The following is a 21,145-nucleotide window of genomic DNA, read 5'->3' as shown; positions in this document are numbered from 1 at the left end:
CCCAGCTACACCCAAAGTGTCCGGAGAGTCGGCCAGGCCTCCCTCGATTCAGGAAGGCCCCTCGGTGGTTTTGTGGCTTGCCGGCATCCTCTCCAAGAGAAGGGAGGCCAGGCACTGATTGGAGGAAAACTCCCGAGGTGGAAAGCCCAATCCTGTGGTCCGGTCGTCCGGAAGTCCATTACATCCCATTTCTCCCTCTCCACTGGCATTGCCAGATCGGTGCTGGTGGGCTCCAATGCAAAACCCGAGTTCCTGCCTTGGCCCAACAGGAGGGGCCGCTGCCAGAACCGTCTCAAAGAGTAAGGGGCTGGCGTAGGGCGAGGCCCTCCGGTTGCGGGAGGCCAAAGACAGCTACAGAAATCTCGGTCTGGTCTCGGTAGCCCGAGGGGAGGACTCGAAGAAGGGGTCCGCCCAGAGGAGGCCTGGGGAGGGCGGGGCTAGCCTGGGAACCGCCCGTTTCTGGAAAAGGGCCGGGCGGTGCCGAAAGGTCGCGTTCTAGAGCAGGCCTGAGAGACCTGGGAGGCTCGTTTTAAACCTGCACTCCTGGGAATGCCTAGGTGGCTCAGACGGTTAAGCGACGGCCTTCGGCTCAGGTCATGACCCCGCATGGGGCTCCTTGTTCAGTACGGAGCCTGCTTCTCCCTCTGCCTGCTACTCCCCCTGCTTGTACTCTCTGATAAACAAACAAATAAACAAACAAACAAAATAAACCTGTACTCCTGGCCCTACCTCAGGGATGTTGATTCCACAGGGGCTCCCTGGCAACATTCAAGAAAACAGAGAGCCAAATGAGGTTTCTCGAGGGGGTAAATATGACTAAGGAATGATCTCTTTAGAGAGTACAGGTAGGAGATAAAGGAAGTGTGTTCTTGAACTGAGAGCAAATCCTCTGCATGTATAGGCCAACAGCCAGGGGAGTGTTTGCGCTGCGCATCTCCACTTGAAGATGCGTGGAATCTCTCACCTCCCCATTTGTCCCAACCGCCCAGAGTACTTGGCATGACCCAAGCTATGAACAGCGAGCTGGATATTGGTGTGCGTGAAGGTAGGGGTCTCTCATGACCACAGGACAAACAAAACATGTGAGTCGGAGTGCAGTTCGAGTTTAGTGTTGCTAAAGAGAAAAGACAGGTGATGTACACAACCGGGACCCTTGAAACATAGGCCCGCACCCTGAGAAGCCACGGTCCTTCCCCACGCCTGCTGGCCCTGTCAACTGCCCCTCACCTCCATCCCACTGTTTGGTTTTCAGCAGCTCCAAAACTCCAGCTCAGGACTTTTGGCACTGACTCCTTCCCCGCCCACCTCGCCCCGCCCCCGTCATATTCTGTCCCTCTTACTGGAACCTTATCCTCCCATATATCCACAGGGCTGTCTCCTACTTCTCCTTCCTCTCTTTGCTCCAATTTCCCTCTCAATCTCCTTTCCACTCACCCCATCAAATGTAAACTCCAAGAAAACCAAGTCCTCACCGTCTTGCTCACAGCTGTATCCCCCAAGACCTAAAACAAGAGCTAGGGAGTTTAAGTTTGCCTGCATTTACTCTGCCAGGCATTGCTCTGGGCGCTTAAACCTATCTTAACTCATTTACTCTCCTCAACACCATTTTTGGTAGGTGCTATTATTTCCAACCTCGTTTCACAGATGTGAAACTTAATACGTGTTACAAACAAAATAAATACGTATGTATAATCCCCCCTTATTTTGCATAGATGACAGCGACTGCTATCACCCTGGTCTGTGCCTCTCCCCCTTTAAAAACATATGTGACAAGGGCGCTATCTGCCAGCATCATCTCTTAATACCAAGGATGTGCCGTAGTGGGAGGCACCACATATTCACGTACCATGCGGTTAAATGGGAGGCCGGTAGGCAGCCCGGGAACCACGTTCCACTGCTTCCCAGTCTGAGGGCACCTCCTTGGGGTCACGCCTGGACCCGGAGACCCGCCGACCTTTCTGTGAGGTGGTGAGGCTCAGAGCCGGCTTTCGACCCGAGTCCGCAGAAGTCAGAACCCGGAGGCCTTTCCTCTCCTAGTTTCTGCGACGCCTCTCCGCACTCCTGCCACGGCGAGAGCTGGGTGGCCGACAAGCAGCCCACAGGCCGATTTTTCGTTCCTCCCGGGTTTTCCGTTCCGTAACCCATTCCTGTCTGAACTTCTGCCTGGACTAAGTCCTTCCGGACAGGGAGTGCCTCAGTCAATTCCCTCAGAGCAAAAACCTCTTGGGGGAGCAGCTGCCCACTGCGATGGAAATCTGTCAGGGTTTAGTAGTTCACCTGAGCAGTGTACTTTAAAAGCTGACTACCATATTTTTCATATTGCTTACCGTTACTCACAGTTCTCACCTCGAAATTAAGCTCCCTCAGCGTAGCCCTCCGAGGCACCAAGCGGAAAGGGCGGGGCTCGCGCTGTGCCACGTGGGGGCAGTGCAGGCGCAGGACGATCCTTATGGGAATATGCTGTGCACTTACCGTCTTCCGCTTCTTACACATCATGCCCCAGTGGACGTTTGAGGGGCCTTTTTAAACGCTTGGTGGAGTTGGTTTCAGCATGTTTTTGTATAGCACTGCCAAACTATGTTGCGTAGCGAGGGAACGATGAAGTTTTGTCTTTTCACCTCGCCTTTTGCCCTACGTGGCGCCGCCATCTTAAGCAGAAGTGCATTAGGGGGCCGCCATTTTTGCTCGAACAGGCGGGTATTTCCGGTTCCGGCGGGGGCCTTTTCTCCCTTTTCCTCCGCAGGGCCGGGGCGGTAGTGGCTGTGTTGCAGGTCTCTCTGAACTATCCAATTCCATCCTTGTCGCCGCGGCGACACCCGCACTCGCCGCCGCCATGACTGAGCAGATGACACTTCGTGGCACCCTCAAGGGCCACAACGGCTGGGTGACTCAGATCGCAACCACTCCCCAGTTCCCGGACATGATACTGTCCGCCTCTCGAGGTACGGGCTAAGGTGCGGGGCAAAGGATTGAGGGATGAGTGGGTTGCGCGCGTCGCCTGGCGTTGCCAGTGGCGCGCGAGTTGGCGGCTTGGAAAACTCCGTCCCGGTGTGAGTTGGGGCATGCGGACCCGGGCCTAGGTTTCAGCCCGGATAAGCCCGTGAGGCATTCCCACTTGGCAGAGATGGAGACCTAGATTAGCTCGTGGCTGGCAGGAGGATTGCAGGGTTGGAGTTTTATTTCTTACCCACCTTCTCGCAGGTGTGCCTGAGTGTGCACAGAAGCCTGCGGGGTCGGGCGGGGCGGTGATGATCCCAACATGCCATCTGAGTGCTTGTGCTGAGATCCAGAGGCTGTTTCTGAGCTTCTGCCCGGCCCTGTGCTTAGTGGGTAGTGGATGGACTCCAAGGGAAAGTCGTGTCTCCAATCTCCTTGCTGGCCCGTGCTTTTTTTTCCCCCTGCCTTCGGTTTTTTCATTCTCTGAACTTGGCAGCGGTTGGAGGCCTCTTGTGCCTTTTGTTGGCCCCCACACTATTAAAAGTAGGCTGAGGCTGGGGTAATGTTTGGCGCTTAATTGGAAAGCTTGTTCAGTCTAACATGTTTCATTGAAAGCATCCAGTGTCGTAGCGTGTAAAGCAACTTTTCCAAATTCAGCACTTGGGGCAGCCCTCAGCAGCAATTGTTAAGAATCTCACAGCTAGTCTTCCCACACCCAAGCAGTAGTGTTTATGCTTTAGATCTCAGATCAGACTCAAAAAAGATGTTTAATTGATCTCAATGTTAGAAAAGAGCATCCAAAATCTGCTAAAGTTCTGTACCCCTGAGTTTAATCTTCATGGCATTACTCAGTTCTACTTGACTCTTTTTTGAATAGCCACTTGTCCTTGTCTTTGTTATCTTTTATGTCCACCAATGAACTTGAGGGATCCTGGATTATCCAGTAGATCAGCAAGGGGCTATGGGATTCCTCACTGGGTTTTCTCTCTTACCTCCCCTAGATAAGACTATCATCATGTGGAAGCTGACGAGGGATGAGACTAACTATGGCATCCCGCAGCGTGCTCTTCGGGGCCATTCCCACTTTGTTAGTGACGTGGTCATCTCCTCAGATGGCCAGTTTGCCCTCTCAGGCTCCTGGGATGGAACTCTTCGTCTTTGGGATCTCACAACGCAAGTAGCTGGTCAATTAACTTTGGGGCACTGGGAAAAAGCTGGGCAGAAATGATGTATATGTGTTGGGAGGTGGTTTCCAAGGGACAGTGAGGTACATTGTGGGAATTGTAGGGCAAGAGAGTACCTAGAAAAGATAGTTGGGTTTGTTTGGTTTCCATCCTTGCTGCTTTTAATTAGTTAGGCAGAATTGTTAGGAGTGGGCTGGTTGAGCAGTTTTGCCACATACTGTGGTGGGGAGTAGGCGAGTGTTTGAAGCTGGTAAGCTTGGGAGCTCAGTCTTTGGATGGTCAGGCATAATGGAGGATCCCGGTGATGACAGATGACATTGTCAGCCAATCCCCATGCGGGAGTGAGGACATGTCCTGCAATTCTGAAGGGATTCTCTGGCATATGCTCAACCGTGGGCCTGTTGTGATCAGACCCATGTCCAGACTCATGTGATTAATGGCAGCTCCAGTGAGACGAAAAGGCCAGGGAAATAGTCTGATGTGAAGGATGTTTGCGGCATTTAGAGACTGACCAAGTCCTCCTCTTCAGGGGTACCACCACACGCAGATTTGTAGGACATACCAAGGATGTGCTGAGTGTGGCCTTCTCCTCCGACAACCGGCAAATTGTTTCTGGCTCCCGAGATAAAACTATCAAGCTGTGGAATACTCTGGGTGTATGCAAGTATACTGTCCAGGTAACTGAAGGCACATGTAGAAAGCACATGTTGAAGATTCTCTCCTACTCTTCTCATCTTGCCAGTACATGGTGATTTCAAGCCTGGCCTGTACTCTAAAGGGTTTTGTTAATACTAAGATTTCGGTTCTGGGGGTGTGAATACTTCCCATGTAACTGAGGGAAGGGGTGGTGGGTTTCATGGGGACCAGGATCGTTTCTCCTGATTTCTGTCTTCTGCAGGACGAGAGCCATTCGGAGTGGGTATCTTGTGTCCGATTTTCACCCAATAGCAGCAATCCCATTATTGTCTCCTGTGGCTGGGACAAGCTGGTCAAGGTGAGCTTGGAACCAGGGTGTAGGGCCTTTACCAGCCAGAATATTCTCCCACTGCCTCCCAGGTGGTCATAGGCTCTAACTTCGAAGGCTTTGTCCCTCAGTTGGCTTTTACTATGGCTGTCTTCTAAGTACAGGCCATTAGTTCTTAATACTTTCTGTGAAGTAGCTAATTAAGCCCAGTGTCCCCCATAAAGCAACACACAGAACATTTGTTATCTTTTTTAATCTTTAATTTTCCTTGGGTGACCAAGACAAATTCTTTTAACCTTTTTGTTACTGAAAGAATGAAAAATAGCCACCCTGTCCTGGAATGCTTTTAAATAAGGTGCCATGCCTTTTTCATTTGTCCTGAGCCCTCCTGACCCCAGTGGATTCAGAGCCAGGTTCTTCACCTGTTACCCCCCAACCTCCCAAACCTAGGTATGGAACTTGGCAAACTGCAAGCTGAAGACCAATCACATCGGCCACACGGGCTACCTGAACACTGTAACTGTCTCTCCAGATGGATCCCTCTGCGCTTCTGGAGGGAAGGTATTCAGGAACTGGGAGTTACTACTCAGTGGGGGACAGTGTTTTAGAAAAAATACTTATGATAATGAGATAGCAATCCAAAATTTCTTAAGATTGCTTTCTAGAAATGACATAGATAAGGCATACTGTTTGGAACAAAAAGATTATTTTCAGTAAAGCTGGTTTCTTGAAACTATTGATTAGTAGGTTTCAGTTTTTAGAACTGATTGTAGTTATTTAGAAGTTGTCAGAGACATAGGGTTGGTGAGGTTTCCTGCATGAAAGGAAAGGCTTTCAGAGATAAATATTGGTATTTGAATCCTTAGCTTTTGGGACATTTGTGGGGGGAGGGACAGAATTTTGAGACTATTGAGATTAACATCTGGAATAGGTTTCATATTGCCCTAATTCCCTTTCCTTATCTTTCCAGGATGGCCAAGCCATGCTGTGGGATCTCAACGAAGGCAAGCACCTTTATACGCTTGATGGTGGGGACATCATTAATGCCCTGTGCTTCAGTCCTAACCGATACTGGCTCTGTGCTGCCACGGGCCCCAGCATCAAGATCTGGGTGAGTGTGGGCTATAGTTAAGGCCGAGCACCTGGCTGTACTCTGAGCCCTGGCAATGTTGTGATTTCCTCATATGTCACTGATGGGATTCAAGCTTCCTGAACAACCATGGGGCTATCAGTGGAGATCAAGGAAGAGCAAGTTAACAGCTTCCCAAGATTGGGATTTACAGTGGTGGCAGATATTTGTCTACCAAAGGGGATGGCAAATTACAACAATTTACTCAAACTCAGCACAGTTGACATGTTGGTCTAGATTGTTCTGGTGGGGAGGAAGGGAGGCAGTCCTGTGCATTTTAGGCTGTTCAGCAACATCCTCAACCTCTACCCGCCTGCCTCCCCACCCCCATGCTTGTAGCAGAGTCCCTCCTTACCCTGATTTTGCTCCTTCCCCAGGACTTGGAAGGCAAGATCATTGTAGATGAACTAAAGCAAGAAGTTATCAGTACCAGCAGCAAGGCAGAGCCACCCCAGTGTACCTCTCTGGCCTGGTCTGCTGATGGTCAGGTAAGTAGGTCTCTCCTTAAGTGACTTGGCTTCTACCTTTTCTCTCTCCCTTTATGCTCTTGGTGTGTCTTTGACATAAAGTAAAATGACAAAATTAGCCAGGGTGATTTGGGAGGACCAGATTAGCTGTGCCAGTGAATAGAGTACATGTTCCCGAATTGGAAGGAAAATTGATCTAGCAGGCAGTGATTACCTGCCTTCAGTTAACACCTTAGATAACCATTTTACAAAAGTATGAATCCTTAATACCAGCTGTTGCCTCCTCTAGGAATATATACTGCCTACAACCTGGTGGTTAGGAGATTGGGAATTTTAAAAGAAAGGCCATCTTTATTACTAGAAATGCAGAGTTCTGTGGCTCTGACATGACCTATCGTTGTCCTTTCTCCTTTGCAGACTCTGTTTGCTGGCTACACAGACAACCTGGTGCGTGTGTGGCAGGTGACCATCGGCACCCGCTAGAACTATGGCAGAGCTCTAGGAATAAAACATGGTTTTCTGATTTTTAGAAAGTGTCTTTTTCTGATAAACAAAAACAGCTACTTTGTAATGCTATGCTACATCACAATATCCTGTGTCTCGGGTATAGGTCCTCTAGGCCTCCCTTAAGCCTGGAGAAAATGTTCTTCAGGAATAGTAAAACCTCAGTCCTAGCTTATAAAGAAATAACAAATAGGCATTTTGTCATTCCTCAAAGCCCGATTACAAAACAAATATTCTGAAACTCCTCAGGTTAGTCTGTCAAGTTGGGTCTTTTTGTTGGAGATTTTTGAATCCATCTATGATGAAGCAACTCTTCACTAGAAGAATTGCTGCTTAATAATTTTTACTCCTTCCATTGTTGGACACTAAAAATTGTACAGAGTGGTCTGCAGGTATTTGTAAATATAATCACAGCTGGCTTTTTTCTTCAAGTGGTGGGTAAGTAACATGCAGCATGTTGATGTAGCCTGTACAGATCTTCCATTTCCTTTTCTGTCAACTCATAATGGTAATGAGATCTCTGGCCTTAGCTTCAACTTTTATGGTATTTCAGCTAGATAAAATCACACAGAAAGACTTTGGAAATGTGAAGATTCTTGGGAAAACCATAGTCCTAAAGCCACAAAGCAGCAAACAAACATCTTCAAGTGCATCCTGAAGAGGGTGCCAGTAAAAAAAAAAAACAAAAAAAACTGTAGGTCATTCAGATGGGTCTAGGAAATGAGTATCAGTCTATGGGAATAAGGTCATGCTTGAGAAAGAGGGCTCACCAAATGTGACCAGTGCAAAAGGCAGGTTATCACAAGAAGGTACAATTAGTCCTCTGTTCTTTGGCATCACATTAGAGGAACTGGCTTACTATGGAAAAAAATGTTGTCTCATCCTGTTTTTGTTCATCTAAAGGAAAGGACTCCACAAAAGAAGCAAATAAACTTTTTATTTCCACAACACAACCCATCTTCCCTTTTCCCCAGGAACATAAATTGACCTCTGCCATCAAAGTAGAGGACAAAAGCTGACAAGTGACAGAAGGCGAGGGGATTACTAGAAAAATAGATTATACCCAAGGCTCTTCTGGGGATCCAAACCCCTGTCCCCAGGCTCCTGGTCAGGGCTCACCAAATGGAGAACTAAAGACATGAAGAGGCTGGAAACTGACACAAGGAACTCCATTGAACAAAGGGGAAAGGAGCCTGGCAGTGAAAAGACCTGGAGGGGTTGGATGGGGTGAGCTTTACTCCTAGTTTGAGTGCTGGAAAAAAGGAAGGGGGAGAAAATAATTTATTGGGTGATATATAATGGTATGTAGTTTAAACCATGTCAACCATTCTAGAGCTCTCAAGCTAAATTCTGGCCAGTCTATGGAGGTAGAAATTGGGGATGGAAGGAGTTCAGAATCCCTCCTACTTCCCCTGGAGAGTAGACATTTATTACCCAGCTCTACCCTTTTGCCCAACCTGCCTCCCCAAAAAAAGCTTCCAAATCCCTTAGCTAAAATTTGCATCAGAAAATGGAATTGAAATGGGGGCAGACATGAGTCTTGCTCAAGTATCCCAGCCTGGGAACTGACAGGGTTGAAGAGCAGGGGCAGGGAAAAGGAAGTTAAGCAATGGAGTTAAATCTCCGCTCATCCCCTACTCAAACTCAGACCCCTGGGTGGACAGAGGGAAGGAAAACCAGGCAGCTGTTCTTATCAGGGACCCATGCAGACCTGTTGGACAGACATTGCAGGTGAGAGAAGGCCGAGCTGCAGGCCAGGAGGGTTCTTTAGGCTCCTAGAGGGAGAAGCGGGCCTGGGTCAAAGGGGAGCAGGAAGCAACAAACAGTGGAAGGAGCCTTTGAGCCCCCAAACTTACGGGCCACCCTCCACCACCACCCGCCCCCCAAGTGCTAACCAGAGGGGCCCCTGCGGGTGGCAGGCTTATCAAGGGCAGAGCTTAATACGGGTGCCCTTGGAGAGCACCCGAAAGAAAGGGAAGACACGCTCGCCCAGGAAAGCAGCTGAGAAGGTATGCACGTGGGCTAGAGTCTCCGCATTGTAGAAGCCCAGGCGCCCAGCCTCATAGTCCAGATACACGCCAAAGCGCCGTGGTTTCTCACTTGGGCTCAGCAGTGTCTGCTCCGTTGAGCTCTGTGCCTGGTAGCGTTTGCCGTTGGTGCCCACACACCACACTTCCCGCTGGAGCAGGGGCTGTTGGGGTAGGTGCAGCCGGCGGCGGCGATGGTGATGGCGCGAGGAGCTGGCATCCCCACTGCCCACAGAGGACCCCCCAGAGCCCACCTTCTCCTTATGATGGGTCGATTCACGGGCAGCGCCCACCGCCCAACCCCGCCGCCCGCCCACCTCTACCTCCCAGTAGTGCCGGCCAGAGCGGAAGCCTTGGGCCCCCAAGACGCAGCAGTCGGCTGAGAAGCGCTTGGAATGGTCAGCAACCTCCTGCCGCCGCTCTGCCAGGCGGACCCCCCGGCGGTCAGGGGACAGCATCAGAGCCGGGTGAGCCGTGTCAGGGTCCAGCGTCAGGTCCACTTGGGAGGGGGGAGGACAAATATGCCAGGGCTGGAACAACTTGTTCCCCTGCCCTCCCCTTTGCCTCCCTCCCTCCCAGCCTTCCAGGTGTCCTCACCCCACCCCATCCTAGAGGCCAAACTTGAGTTCCTGTGGGCTCCACTTCTTTCCCCATTGTTTCCAAGACACTGGACAGGTCTAATGCTGGCCCTGGCTCTTCTTGCTACCCACCTCCCTCCCCAACCACCAACACCTACCTGGACTAGGACAAAAGCTACTCTTGGCTTGAAGCCCCAAGCAGCCTACCTGTATCCTGCTCCACCTCAGCCCCAATCGTCCCCCCTGGGACCCACCTACCCCCTCAGAACCCAATCTCCAGTCTGTAAAGGGAAAGGCAAAGGAAGGTCGTACAGGTGACCTCCCTACCTCGGGCAGCCTGACAGAACATCCGGCTCATTTTCCTCACGATGGCATCTGTCAAGAAGTCATGGCTATGGGGTTGACACGGGTCAGGGGACCAGACCTCTGGGGGCTGCAGCTGTACCTCTTCACACCTGGAGGAAGGGGACCGGGCAGGGGGTGGGACCATGATATTCCCAGAGGGAAGAGCAAAAGCTGAGGGGAAGGAGAGGAGGGTCCAGGAGGCAGAAACTCGGGTCCTGGGGAAGGAAGGAAAGGAGCGGGATATCCAAGAGAGGTAGGGATGGGGAACCAGATGCCACTGGGTCACAGAGGAAAAGGGTGGCAACACACCTATTGAAAGTCTCCTTGATGTCCTGGGAATAAGAGAAACAAAAAGAGGGAGAGGGAAAAAGAGACAAAGAGAGAGTCAGCTGCACAGAGACAGCTCCTTTCTCCCAATCTGATTCCAGCCAGAGAAAGGACTGAACTTGAACAGGGAGTAAGAAAGAGCACCCTCAAGGCCCTCAATAAGCATGTATCTATCTCAGTCATCCCTATGCCTCAGCACACCTAATTCATCTCATCCTGTTGCAAGACCAATAACAGAATCTTCAACCCCAGTAAAAGAATTTTCACAACATGACTTGGTCATCTTTTTCAGGATATCTCTGTCAAAAATTCTTTCCTCAACTCTCCTTTAAAACCCTCATTCTACAACTGAATCTTCTTTCTTTTCACTGGGTATAATCACACGTACACCACATTCGGCATTAACTCTGTCCCCAGCCTCAAAAAACCTTTTGGTCTTAGGTTAAATCATTGTGGGTTCCTCTCAATGAGAAGAGAGGCAGCTCTGAACAGACGTTTGGTAAGCATTGCCTGACAGAGCAAGTACAGGGTTTTGGGGAGACAGGGAGATAAGGAAGGGGGCACTGCTCACCTGGAGCAGCCGCAGGCCCCCCTGCTGGCTCCGCTCCTGGGCCTCGGCCAGCAGGCGGCTCAGCTGGGCAGCCTGCTCCGCCAGGCGGCTAGCCGCTGCTCCTGCACGCCCTAGCTGGGCTTCGTGCATCTCTCGGAGGCGCCGCTCCAACCCTGCCTGCTCTTCAGCCAGAAACCGTGTCAGCCGCCCGAACTCCGAGGCCACAGCTGCCAGCTCTGACTTCATCTGGCTCTGGGATGATGCAAAGGGGATGGTGGATACCACCTCAACACACAGAAACATAAACTTCCAATTTTGCAACTGCTGCCCCTCAATCCAAGATAATGGAGCCCTACATCCCAAATGGAAAGAGGCCCCTGTCCCCCCCTTCCCCGCCTCCCAGCCTTACCAGGCCCCACTCCCACACCCCCAGCACAGTGGTCTCAAACTCAACAACTTCTGCCTGTAACTTTATCTCCACCCTGGCTAACTAACTTGATTCATTCTTCAGGTCTAAGCTTAAAAATATTCCCTCCAGATCTAAATCACGACCACCCCCAAAAATATCACTGTATATCATGGCATTAATCTTAGGTTATGTTTACACTGAAGTATCTTTTAACATCCTTTTCCACCACTGCATAATCTCTGTTTGCCACAGGGTCCTCAGACCCTGGAAGAGCACCAACCACAGAGTAGGTACTTAGAATTTTTTGAAATGAATAAATTAAAAATTCAGGAATCAGGATATGAAGTTAGGGTCTTGACTATACCACTAAAGACCTCAGAAAGTCACCCAATCCTTCTAGATCGGAGTCTAGCAAACTTTTCCTGTAAACAGCCAAATTATATTTTACACTTTAAGAGCCAAGAGACAAATCATGGGCATCACTGTGTAGGTACTTCTACATATAATGACAGAAAACTTCTGCCCACTCTTACCCCATTTGCCTGGGCTGGGGAATCCCAATAGTGGGCATGCTTTCCACCCACCAACTAGAGACATTCTTGGGACAAAGAATAACAGGCCAGAGAGGGAAAGGAAGTTCTGACTGACCAAGTGGGTGAAGGAAGTCAGTTTCACCCTCTGCCCCACAGACACTCAGATCTGACATCCTCTCTCTGTAACCAAGGACCCCAGAGCATCTGGCTAGAGGCAAGAGGATTCCATGGCTCCCAGACTCAGATTCCACCACTTAGTGCCTGGCAGTAGCCAGCAGCAGAGTTCCTAATGTGTAGGTGGCAAAGAGAAAGCACAAGCCCTGGGAAGTGGCAAGACCCCTCAACTGGCCAGAGTGGTAGGCGTAGGAGAGATGAGGGAAGAGGTCAGACAAGAAGGATGTCCTGGCTTGGTCTCCAAAGCTCAGTGCCAGGCCATTCTCAGTGCCTGCTGACCTTACAAAAACAGGTACAGAGCTGGGGGTGGGGGCTTGATATTATGGGAAAAAATATCTAAAAATACTCCTTGGGGAGGGGTGATCAATCATGAAAAACAGCTGAGAAACACTGGACTAGAAAAGACTAAGTCTCTGCCCTGCTAACATTCACAAATTCCTATCGTCCATTAAACACTCTGGCCCCCCTCTCCTGCTCAGGGCTGCCCTGCCATCTGTCCTGGGAACTGGGGCTCCTCTGATGGCTGTTATGTGGATTTTCCTTGCCCATTTCTGCCCTCTGTGCTATCCGGTGTGGTGGGCACTGGGCCTGGAGTGAGGTGTCTGGGTGGTAAGCCTGCTTTACAGCCCTGGGCCAGGGACCCAACCTCTCTGCCCCAGGCCTGCTTCCACTCCATTTTGGAACCTAGGAATGAACACGCCCTCTACCGTCTAAAGCCCCTCTCTCTTCAGGATCCTGAGAATGTGTCTACTTCTCTCCCAGGCCTCGGCTGCCCCTCTTCAGGGAATCTAGCCACCACTTTTGAGAGTGGGCAGCCCATCTTCCCTGCCTGATCACAGAGCCAGTCAACCCCATCAAGGACATTCACCCACCTTCAGCTCTGTCACCCGCCTTTCCTCCTTGGCCTTCATCTTCTGCACAGCCTCTAGGTGCTTCCTCAGTGGTTCCACATGCCCCTGCAGTTTGGCCTGAGGGAATGGGAAAGGAAGGTTAGAGGCCTGGGATGGGAGAGGCACCTGCTTTCACCTCCCCCATCTTCCCAGCAGTGCCTGGGGGCCACCTCCCCCATCTTCCCTGCAGTGCACTGGGGCCCAAAGCCTGATCCCCACCACAGGTACCAAATAAACATCATACTCCCTTCCTCCCCTTTCTTCTCTTCAGATGATGACAAAGGCCTCCAACATTCTGCCTGCACTCATGTACAGAAGCCCTGGGTGTGTTCTCTAAAAGTAGGATCCTGAGGACTACAGAGCCCCATACTCGGAGTTGGAGTGGACCTGGCCTGAAGCCCTCACCACACAAAGTCCTTCCACATGAATGTTCCTGCCTATGGTCCCTTCCCCCTCATAAGCAATCTTCCTTGTAACTTTCATCTCTAAATACTTCTCTGACAATTTTGTGCCTGTGCTAAAGATCCTTCAGTGGTTCTCCACCACCTGCAAAATATGAGGCTCTCATTGCTTCTACATTTCTAGCCTCCTCTCCTACACTTGCCCCTTCTAATACAGACTCTTAGTTTTAGCCACATAAAACTACCTGTCTTTTCCTGAATGTAATTCCATATCTTTATCCATGCTGTTCCCTCTGCCTGGGATTGCCTTTCTCCATTTGGCCCAAGGCATGCTTCCTTTAAAACCCAGCTACCTGACCATGGTCCAGATCCTCCCTGCCTCCAACTTCCTCTGTCACCCCAAGGAACATGAATACAACCTTTACAATACTTCTGAGGCACTGATTTTTAAGTATGCCTCCCCCAGGACACAGGGGCTCCTGGGGGCAGGGGCCCCCCTTAATTTCTATGCCTCTCTGTCCATTTCTCTCCCACTCACTTACTAAATGGAAAACAAAAACCCTCTCTTCCTAAGGTTTTAACCTTCATAGCCAATATGCATTTGAGTCTATGTTCCAATCACTTGTAACAGAATCTTTTTCTTTAAAAGGCTGTTAGAGACCAAAGATGGGCCCAACCTGTTTTTTTTCCTTTTTAATGTCTCCTACTACTTCTGCCTTTCTCCTTCCTTTTCCTTGAGAGATAGTACAGGGCAGAAGAGCTCAAGCCTAGACTCCAATCTAAACCTGAATGGAACCAGATGACCTGATGCGAGCCACATTTCCAGTTTCCTCACCTTACATGGGAATTGGGAATAACAGAATCTACCTTATGGACAGTATGCTTCATACAGTGTCTGGCATGTACCAAAGATCAATAAATGTTATCTAGTATTCTCTACCTATGTCTAAGCTGCCAGTGACAACCTGATAATGACCCTTGAACTAAAGAGGTTACTGACCCAGAGTACAAAAGGCAGTTGTTGCACAGGATAAGTGGTTGTTGAAAAAATCACATTAAAAATATTACAAGCAATCCCTTACATGAAAGTAGTATAAACTACAAAAAATTTTGTCTTTTGATATTACCTTTTCTCCAACTCTATTCAAAATTTATGATGCTTAAATTTCCATTTAATATTTTTCCTGAATAACTGACAAAAAATTCATGAGCACAAATCCAAACAGAGTACTATTTAAGAGAAATTATCAAGGACTTCCACCTTTTTAGGAGCTTTATTTATACATCATTTGTATTATTACCTATTCAATAAAGATATATTTCTAAAAAACAACACTGTTCCAAGCTAGTGCTAGTTAGTGTACATATTTGAAAGGGATGAACTACCTGCCCATAAAATAGCCTGTAAGTTAGAAAAGGAATCACTCAAATTAGTTCTATATAATAAAACTTATGTATTTACATTTGCTGATCAGTTAATGGCAGATTATTTGCATCTATGTGGCCTCCTCAAACTGCAGAGCCCTACTGGGCTGGCATACAACAGATGTGGCTAACACAAATTAAAATCCAGTTTCAGAAGCTCTTCAGAAGAGTCCTGTAGGAGGAGGGTGGAGAAGGGATGGAATGCCCATGAATAGTCCACCCCAAGATTCAGTTAACAAACTGACTGCCCATTGATGGGTACAGTTAACTAGGAGCCAAAAGGAGGTAAAAAAAGGACAAAATGAGATCACAGCCTCCCCTAACAACACAGGGCCTAAAAAACAGGTGATGTTACCAATGCAGTGATCCCCATGCTACGCTGGGCTTTCTTAAAGATATTTTGATATTCTCCCTGTCTCTGACTCAGAATCTCAAGTGGTAGGGCCCACTGTACTTTTGAAAACTCCCCTAGTAATTGGGACAATCACCGTGTGGAAGAAACAGTTACTTGTCATGAGAGGGTATAAGTTTGTCTTAGCTGTACTGCTCATAGCTGAGAAGTTCTAGACTCGTTACTCTAAAATTAGGGTAATGATAAAAATTATCTAAATGAAGTTACTGTGTGACAATGTATGAAAACACAGGTCATAACACAAAGAAGTTCCGCACAGACCACATAGGAGCTACCCTTTCTAGAACCATGAGAGACAATGGACTCTGAAAAACAAACTGAGGGTTCTAGAGGGGAGGGGGTTGGGAGGATGGGTTAGCCTGGTGATGGGTATTGAGGAGGGCACGTTCTGCATGGAGCACTGGGTGTTATGCACAAACAATACATCATGGAACACTATATCTAAAACTAATGATGTAATGTATGGGGATTAACATAACAATAAAAAAATTAAAAAAAAAAGGGAGTTACCCTTTCTTCCTCCTGGTCCCACTATCTCAAACCCATCCCAGGAATGCTATTTGTGCTGGCTGTCTCACAGACAAATCTTACTTATATCCCAAAAGAGTGAGGCCAGAAGTAGGGTGCAAAGTATTATCCAAACTAGAATCAGACTCCAAGAAGTCACATGTCAGGAAAGTCAAACTAACAAGACATCTAAATGGCGGTGACACTGTTAACAGTATGCAGGGGCGCCGGGGTAGGGGAAGGGGGTCATAACCAAGTCCATCACTTACTAGTAGCTGTGTGGCCCTGTGTATGTTACTTAAATCTGTTTCCTAATCTGTAAAACAGGGATAGAAACCATATCAAACTTACAGGATTATTTTGAGTTTTAAATGAGTCCATGAAGTGCTTAGTACAGTGCCTGGTGTACATAGTAAGTAAAGTGTTCAGTAAATATTAACTTTTAATCCTGGAGAAATTAAAGTTCCAAGACTTTCAGAGATGCCTGAGTGAATATTCACAAGTGCAGAGCCCGGTCTTCTGATTTAGAAGCCTCTCCCTTTTTCCTGCATTCTCAGGAAAGGTAAGTTCTAGTCAGTACATTAGACTGATTCAGATCTAACAAAAGTCCGTGAGGAGAAACAAGCCATATCATGGGGTAGGTGAGAAACCCATTAAAAGGCAAATGCAGAGTATCTGGGTCTGACACTAGTAGTCATTTCTACCTTCCTGCTCCTTAAGGCACTTTCTTATTCTTTGAGGCCCCAAGTCCTTCCCAACTCTAGGGGTCTGAGTCAAGGATAGACTGAAGACTCACCCAGAGGAAAATGAGACTGGTGGTAAAGCCTGAGGGGATTGTCACCTGCACTCCTACACTTAGAGACAGTGGAAGTGTGAAACAGCAGTGCTTTCCCTAAGAGATGCAACCCAATGATATGGTGTCATATGGGCTTTGCCCAATTTCTTTTGAGGAAGCCAATCTTCCTGGTCTTCTTCACTGGTCCGCTTTGTCTGTACAGGATCCTTCTCAGTCTAACCCACCTTGATGCCAATAAGTGCTAAGTAAAGGAAAATCAGCTCACCAGTGCATGAAGTTCTGGGGTTGGGAGGGGACATGTTTCCTTTTCCCAGCTCCTCTTACTTCCTCTCCACCCCCACTAAACTCCCCTCTTCTACTTCTCTCACCTTATACTCCTGCACCACCTCCTCCAATGGCACCACGCTGTGCTGTTTGTGGCTCCTGGATTCTCTGCACACCACACAGATGGCCTCTTCATCCACCTCGCAGAAGAGCTTCAGGGCTTCCTGGTGTTTGGGACAAATGCCCTGCTCGCTCCCACGGCTCCCTCGACCAGGAGTTGGGTGCATCTGCCGAATCACCTGGACCATGTTGGCCAGCTGCAGGTTGGGGCGGAAGCTCCGCCTGGGAAAGCTCTTTCGGCACTGAGGGCAGGTGAAGCACCTCCGAGGGGCTGGAGGCGGGGGCAGTGGGGTGACGGGGTCTAGCTCCTCTTCCTCGTCCTCCTCCAGTACTTCCTCCTCGTCCTCCTCATCCTCCCCTCTCAGGTCCTCCTCCATGTCCCCCAAGTAGTAGTCCAAATCTTCCTCCTCGTCCTCCTCCTCCCACACGTAGTCCATGTTGTCCCAGTTGGACCCTCCCATGCCACTGGTCCAGAACACACCCTCCTCTTCCTCCTCGACCTCCTCCTCCATGTCGCCCTCATAGTCTTCATCCCGCATGGGGGTGTCCCACCCCCCACCAGCTCCCACAGCCTCCACTTCCTCCTCCTCTCCGTCCTCCTCTTCCTCCTCCCGGTCCAACTCGTCTCTGTCCTCCTCATCCTCCCCTCCCCACAACTGGGTTACACACACTCGGCAGAAGTTGTGCCCGCAGCCGATGGACACGGGGTCCGTGAAGTAATCGAGGCAGATGGCGCACACCGCCTCCTCCTGAAGGGTCTGCACAGGGTTGGGTGCCATGGCAACGGCAGCCATCTTAGTGTCCAGTCAGCCAGTGTAGATGGGCGGTGGGGGGGCGGGGGGCGGGGGTCTTCCCTCTCAGACGCCCTGACGACCCGGCCCCACCCCCACCCCGCCTCTCCACACCTTGCCTCAAGCGCAGGCAGAGGAAGGTCCTCCCGACAACCCACCCCTCCACACAGAGTTCCCTACTCCTAGACGACAACCGTGTCTCTGCGAGGGGAGGGGACAAAGCTGAGCGCTACAGCCAAGTCCCTCAGGTGGCCCTGAGTGCAAATCTGTCCCAACGCTCCCTTGGCCTCCTCATAAACCCCCGCCCCTCCTCACTTCCTGGCTCCGCCCCCTCACTTCCGGCCTTCCTTCCAACACTTCCGGTATCTGCGAATTTCCTAAGCTCGCGAGTTCCCTCCGCCGTAGCGCTACGCCCCCTTCTTTCCTCCCGGGCCCCTGGGCGACAGGAAACGGCGAGGAGACGCTCTAGCAGGCACACAGGAACAGGGCGGGAGGGCTAGAACGAAGGAGGCCCACGTCTCTGTAATACGAAAGAGCAGGGAACGCGGACGACCCGGAAGAACCGGCCTCCCCCATCCCCCGCCACTGGGGATAAACTTCGGGGGACGGTGGAAGCGCTTAGCGGCAGTCCGCTCTCGGTGCTGTGACCGCGTCGGCCCGGCGCCATCCTACTAACCGAGCACTGAGGATTGCACCAGGGACTCCCGACGGCCGATGCCGGAAGCGGAGGGGCGGGTCCCGGTGAGCGTCCTCAAGTACTTCCGGCCCTTCTAGGCCGAGGACTTTGTTGTTTGGGAACTCAAGAGTTCTAGGAGACCTTGCCAATCATCCCCCCTATAGTTGGCATTGTCACAGGCATTTGAGAAACTGCCGTCTGGTCACTATCGTATCGTTTAGATGAACTTTTCTAACGGCCCATCAGTAAAGGAATAGTGAAATCATTACATGAACATTCACACAGTGGAACGCTCTTTAGCTGTAAAAAGGGAATCCTTTTCAAGATGTATTGTGAGGTGAGAAAAGCGAGGTGTTGAAAAATGTAGACTGTACTACCATCTGTAAAAAAGGGGGGGTGTTAGATGTATTTGATAACTTTATCGTCCTGTATTTACTCATATAAAATAAGGGTCATAGTCCCTATCAGAGGGTTTTGTGAAATTAGAGTTAATATAATTTCAAAGCGATTAGTATGTTGCTTAGCACACAGTAACTGAGTTCAGTGCCGTCGGTTCATTCAACACTTTCTGAGCTGGGCACCACGCACGCTACGTGCCCAAACTACTACCTCGAGGTCTGTATGCACGAGTCCCAGTCTAAGGGCAGGGGCTCAAGCTGGGTTTGTGGTATTCATTGTACTTGAGAGAATCCCATCCAGGCTGTAGAACTATAGATGCCGCTTTGGTACGCAGAGCATCTCTGTCAAATAAATTATTTTGGCGATAGAAATAATACCTGAGGCTTTTGAAAATTTTCTCCTTTAATTAAAAAAGAAGGGAAAACCTGCAGGGGCAGTTACAGGAACGTAATTCATGTGCAGAATTGCCCGTGAGTGCCGGCCGCTGCGGGATGCCAGGGCTGCGTACGCAGAACTAACCCTGTTCAGGAGGCGCTTTCCCGCCAGTGGGGAAACTCCCAGTGGACGCCTGCGTCCTCAGAAGGGTGGCCGAACACGCCCAAACAAGTAATCCTCGTGGGTGAACAACCATACGAGGCCATGCCAAGAGAAGTGTGGCCACCAGACCAGAACACAGCTCAGCCGCCAGCGCAGGGAACGTCTGCCGCTTGGAACCCTGGCTTTGCTCAACCCCGTCATTCCCCGCCTTGCGTAGCTTCAAGGTGGTGTTGGTCAAAATTAGCGGGTGTGAGTTTCCGTAGTGTAGTGGTTATCACGTTCGCCTCACACGCGAAAGGTCCCCGGTTCGAAACCGGGCGGAAACAACTTTTGGTCTGCGTTTCATTTCTACGGTCACTTCATCCACGCCTCTCTTGCACCCCGAGGAGACTGGGGGGGCCCTGTGGTCACAAAGAGGGAAGGACATGTGTATGGCCATCTCTTTTTCTTGGAGACAGTAAAACGGGACAGCAACAGCACAGAGCTCAGAGCGCGCCCTCCATAAATGCTCCGGTATAAATTCAGGTCTCGCTCCTCAGCTAATCTCTTCCTCTTCCCTGCAAGAGCCCGCAGAGCCACCTCTCCCGGGTTGAGGGAGCGTAGGCTTTGGATCCTCCAGCCCTAGTCACTAGGACAGTCAGACACACAGTAGGTGCTCCATATTTGCATAATTGCTTTTAAAAGTGTGCCCTCAATCCCTGCACGTGCGTTTCAGTCTTCTGGGATAGAACAGGAACTAGGTGTATGTGCCCGGCTAGCTCAGTCGGTAGAGCATGAGACTCTTAATCTCAGGGTCGTGGGTTCGAGCCCCACGTTGGGCGCAGGCTCTTTTGAAAAGAGAAAAAAAAGAACTTTTGATGCAAAGTCAGGCAACAAGGTTCTCTCCAGACTGACAGCGGGTGGAACTCGGCATTCCTGGCGGGGCGCGCGGAAACTGGGCTGGTGGTTGCCAGTAGCCCAACAAAAGACTGTAAGGCCCTCGCTTGGCTGAAAGGCAGTGAGGGAGGCGTGGATGCCAGCGGACAAGCTCCCCGGAGGGCCTGCTCCTCGGGCCGCCATTCCGCTCGCGGAAATTCGACTGCCCACGGTCAACGCGTATTGGGCGCCTTCTGTTGACCAGACTGCCAGTCGGGTGTCCGCGGCGCGCTGCGCGGGAGGGGAGGGTGCGGCCCCGCTTCCGGAAGCTGCCGGGGGGGCCCAACGGCCGCCGGATTCGCGACCACTTTTTCTGGGTGACTTAGAGGCTAAGCATTCTCGCGCTCTGGCCGCCGTGGTCGGGTTTTTTTTCCGGTGAGAAAAGAGTGTTCTTCGTAATCTGAGACCCTCATCTTCAGTATATTCCTCTTTTTAAGAGTCCATCTTTTGTGAAATGTTGCCCCACACAGAGAGGAATGTAAAAATATCCTTTATTTGGAACACCCTAACATGAACATCCTCAGTTTACTGGTCTTGTCAGGAAATGCTTCCTTAACTTCAATTGAACTGCTTTTTTTAGTCCTGCAAATTCAGCCCTTTTTCTGTTTTCCGTATGTAGAAGTCTCCCTTAATACACGCCAGATTGCAAGAGAAGTCTATTAGTCATGTAAAGCTCGTTTATTGAACTTGCTAAGCAAAGGATTGAATCGCCTTCAGTCTGAGAAGTGTGTCCAAGACAGGAATTAGGGAAAGTTTAGCATGACACCGTATAAGGGCAGTCTAGACAGGAATTGGTCAAAGTTGGTAAAATAGAAGGATTTGCTGGTACAGTCCTACCTCGATCATGTGAAACTTATGGTTACTATGGTCTTAATATGGTCTTA

At 49.9% G+C, this 21,145-nt stretch overlaps 2 protein-coding genes, 1 long non-coding RNA gene and 4 other non-coding genes across 12 annotated transcripts in view; 5 read left to right on the top strand and 2 right to left on the bottom strand.

Annotated features, from left to right (window-relative positions):
• The window catches only part of LOC144381156 (uncharacterized), a 55,899-nt gene extending 53,221 nt beyond the window's left edge, over positions 1-2,678 (bottom strand). For both annotated transcript variants that reach the window (XR_013445876.1, XR_013445877.1), the window contains exon 1: positions 2,347-2,678. This is a non-coding gene — a long non-coding RNA (uncharacterized LOC144381156). The remainder of the gene's footprint in view (positions 1-2,346) is intronic.
• Positions 2,679-2,712: 34 nt separating this feature from the next.
• RACK1 (receptor for activated C kinase 1) lies at positions 2,713-7,214 on the top strand. The gene is made up of 8 exons (XM_036081183.2): positions 2,713-2,942; positions 3,939-4,110; positions 4,651-4,798; positions 5,020-5,115; positions 5,536-5,646; positions 6,056-6,196; positions 6,592-6,702; positions 7,099-7,214. Exons 1-8 carry the CDS (start codon positions 2,834-2,836, stop codon positions 7,162-7,164), a joined length of 954 nt encoding a protein of 317 aa, XP_035937076.1. The 5' UTR covers positions 2,713-2,833; the 3' UTR covers positions 7,165-7,214.
• Positions 3,240-3,307, top strand: LOC118528677 (small nucleolar RNA SNORD95). The gene has a single exon (XR_004913780.1). It is a non-coding gene; the product is annotated as a small nucleolar RNA SNORD95 (small nucleolar RNA).
• Positions 4,416-4,494, top strand: LOC118528676 (small nucleolar RNA SNORD96 family). Its single transcript, XR_004913779.1, has one exon. It is a non-coding gene; the product is annotated as a small nucleolar RNA SNORD96 family (small nucleolar RNA).
• An 891-nt stretch (positions 7,215-8,105) lies between the features above and the next one.
• On the bottom strand, positions 8,106-18,447 carry TRIM41 (tripartite motif containing 41). Of its 5 annotated transcripts, none has more exons than XM_036081171.2 (8): positions 16,928-18,447; positions 13,001-13,096; positions 11,034-11,297; positions 10,445-10,467; positions 10,118-10,350; positions 9,536-9,711; positions 8,897-8,960; positions 8,106-8,437 (listed from the first exon to the last, which is right to left on the bottom strand). In XM_036081171.2, exons 1-8 carry the CDS (start codon positions 17,735-17,737, stop codon positions 8,316-8,318), a joined length of 1,788 nt encoding a protein of 595 aa, XP_035937064.1. In that variant the 5' UTR covers positions 17,738-18,447; the 3' UTR covers positions 8,106-8,315. The 5 variants fall into 5 exon arrangements, 4 of the variants coding, with proteins under 4 accessions (XP_035937064.1, XP_035937065.1, XP_077923756.1 ...); XM_036081172.2 differs by having other exon boundaries at positions 10,118-10,245; positions 11,034-11,264; XM_078067630.1 differs by having other exon boundaries at positions 8,106-8,960.
• A 1,152-nt stretch (positions 18,448-19,599) lies between these two features.
• TRNAV-CAC (transfer RNA valine (anticodon CAC)) lies at positions 19,600-19,672 on the top strand. The gene has a single exon. It is a non-coding gene; the product is annotated as a tRNA-Val (tRNA).
• Positions 19,673-20,094: 422 nt separating this feature from the next.
• TRNAK-CUU (transfer RNA lysine (anticodon CUU)) lies at positions 20,095-20,167 on the top strand. Its single transcript has one exon. It is a non-coding gene; the product is annotated as a tRNA-Lys (tRNA).
• The last annotated feature ends 978 nt before the right edge of the window (positions 20,168-21,145 follow it).

This window comes from Halichoerus grypus, chromosome 2 (assembly GCF_964656455.1).
Source record: "Halichoerus grypus chromosome 2, mHalGry1.hap1.1, whole genome shotgun sequence".
In the NCBI taxonomy this organism is placed as follows: Eukaryota; Metazoa; Chordata; class Mammalia; order Carnivora; family Phocidae; genus Halichoerus; species Halichoerus grypus.
Note: the sequence above shows the minus strand (reverse complement) of the source record. Positions and strands in the feature narration are given on the sequence as shown.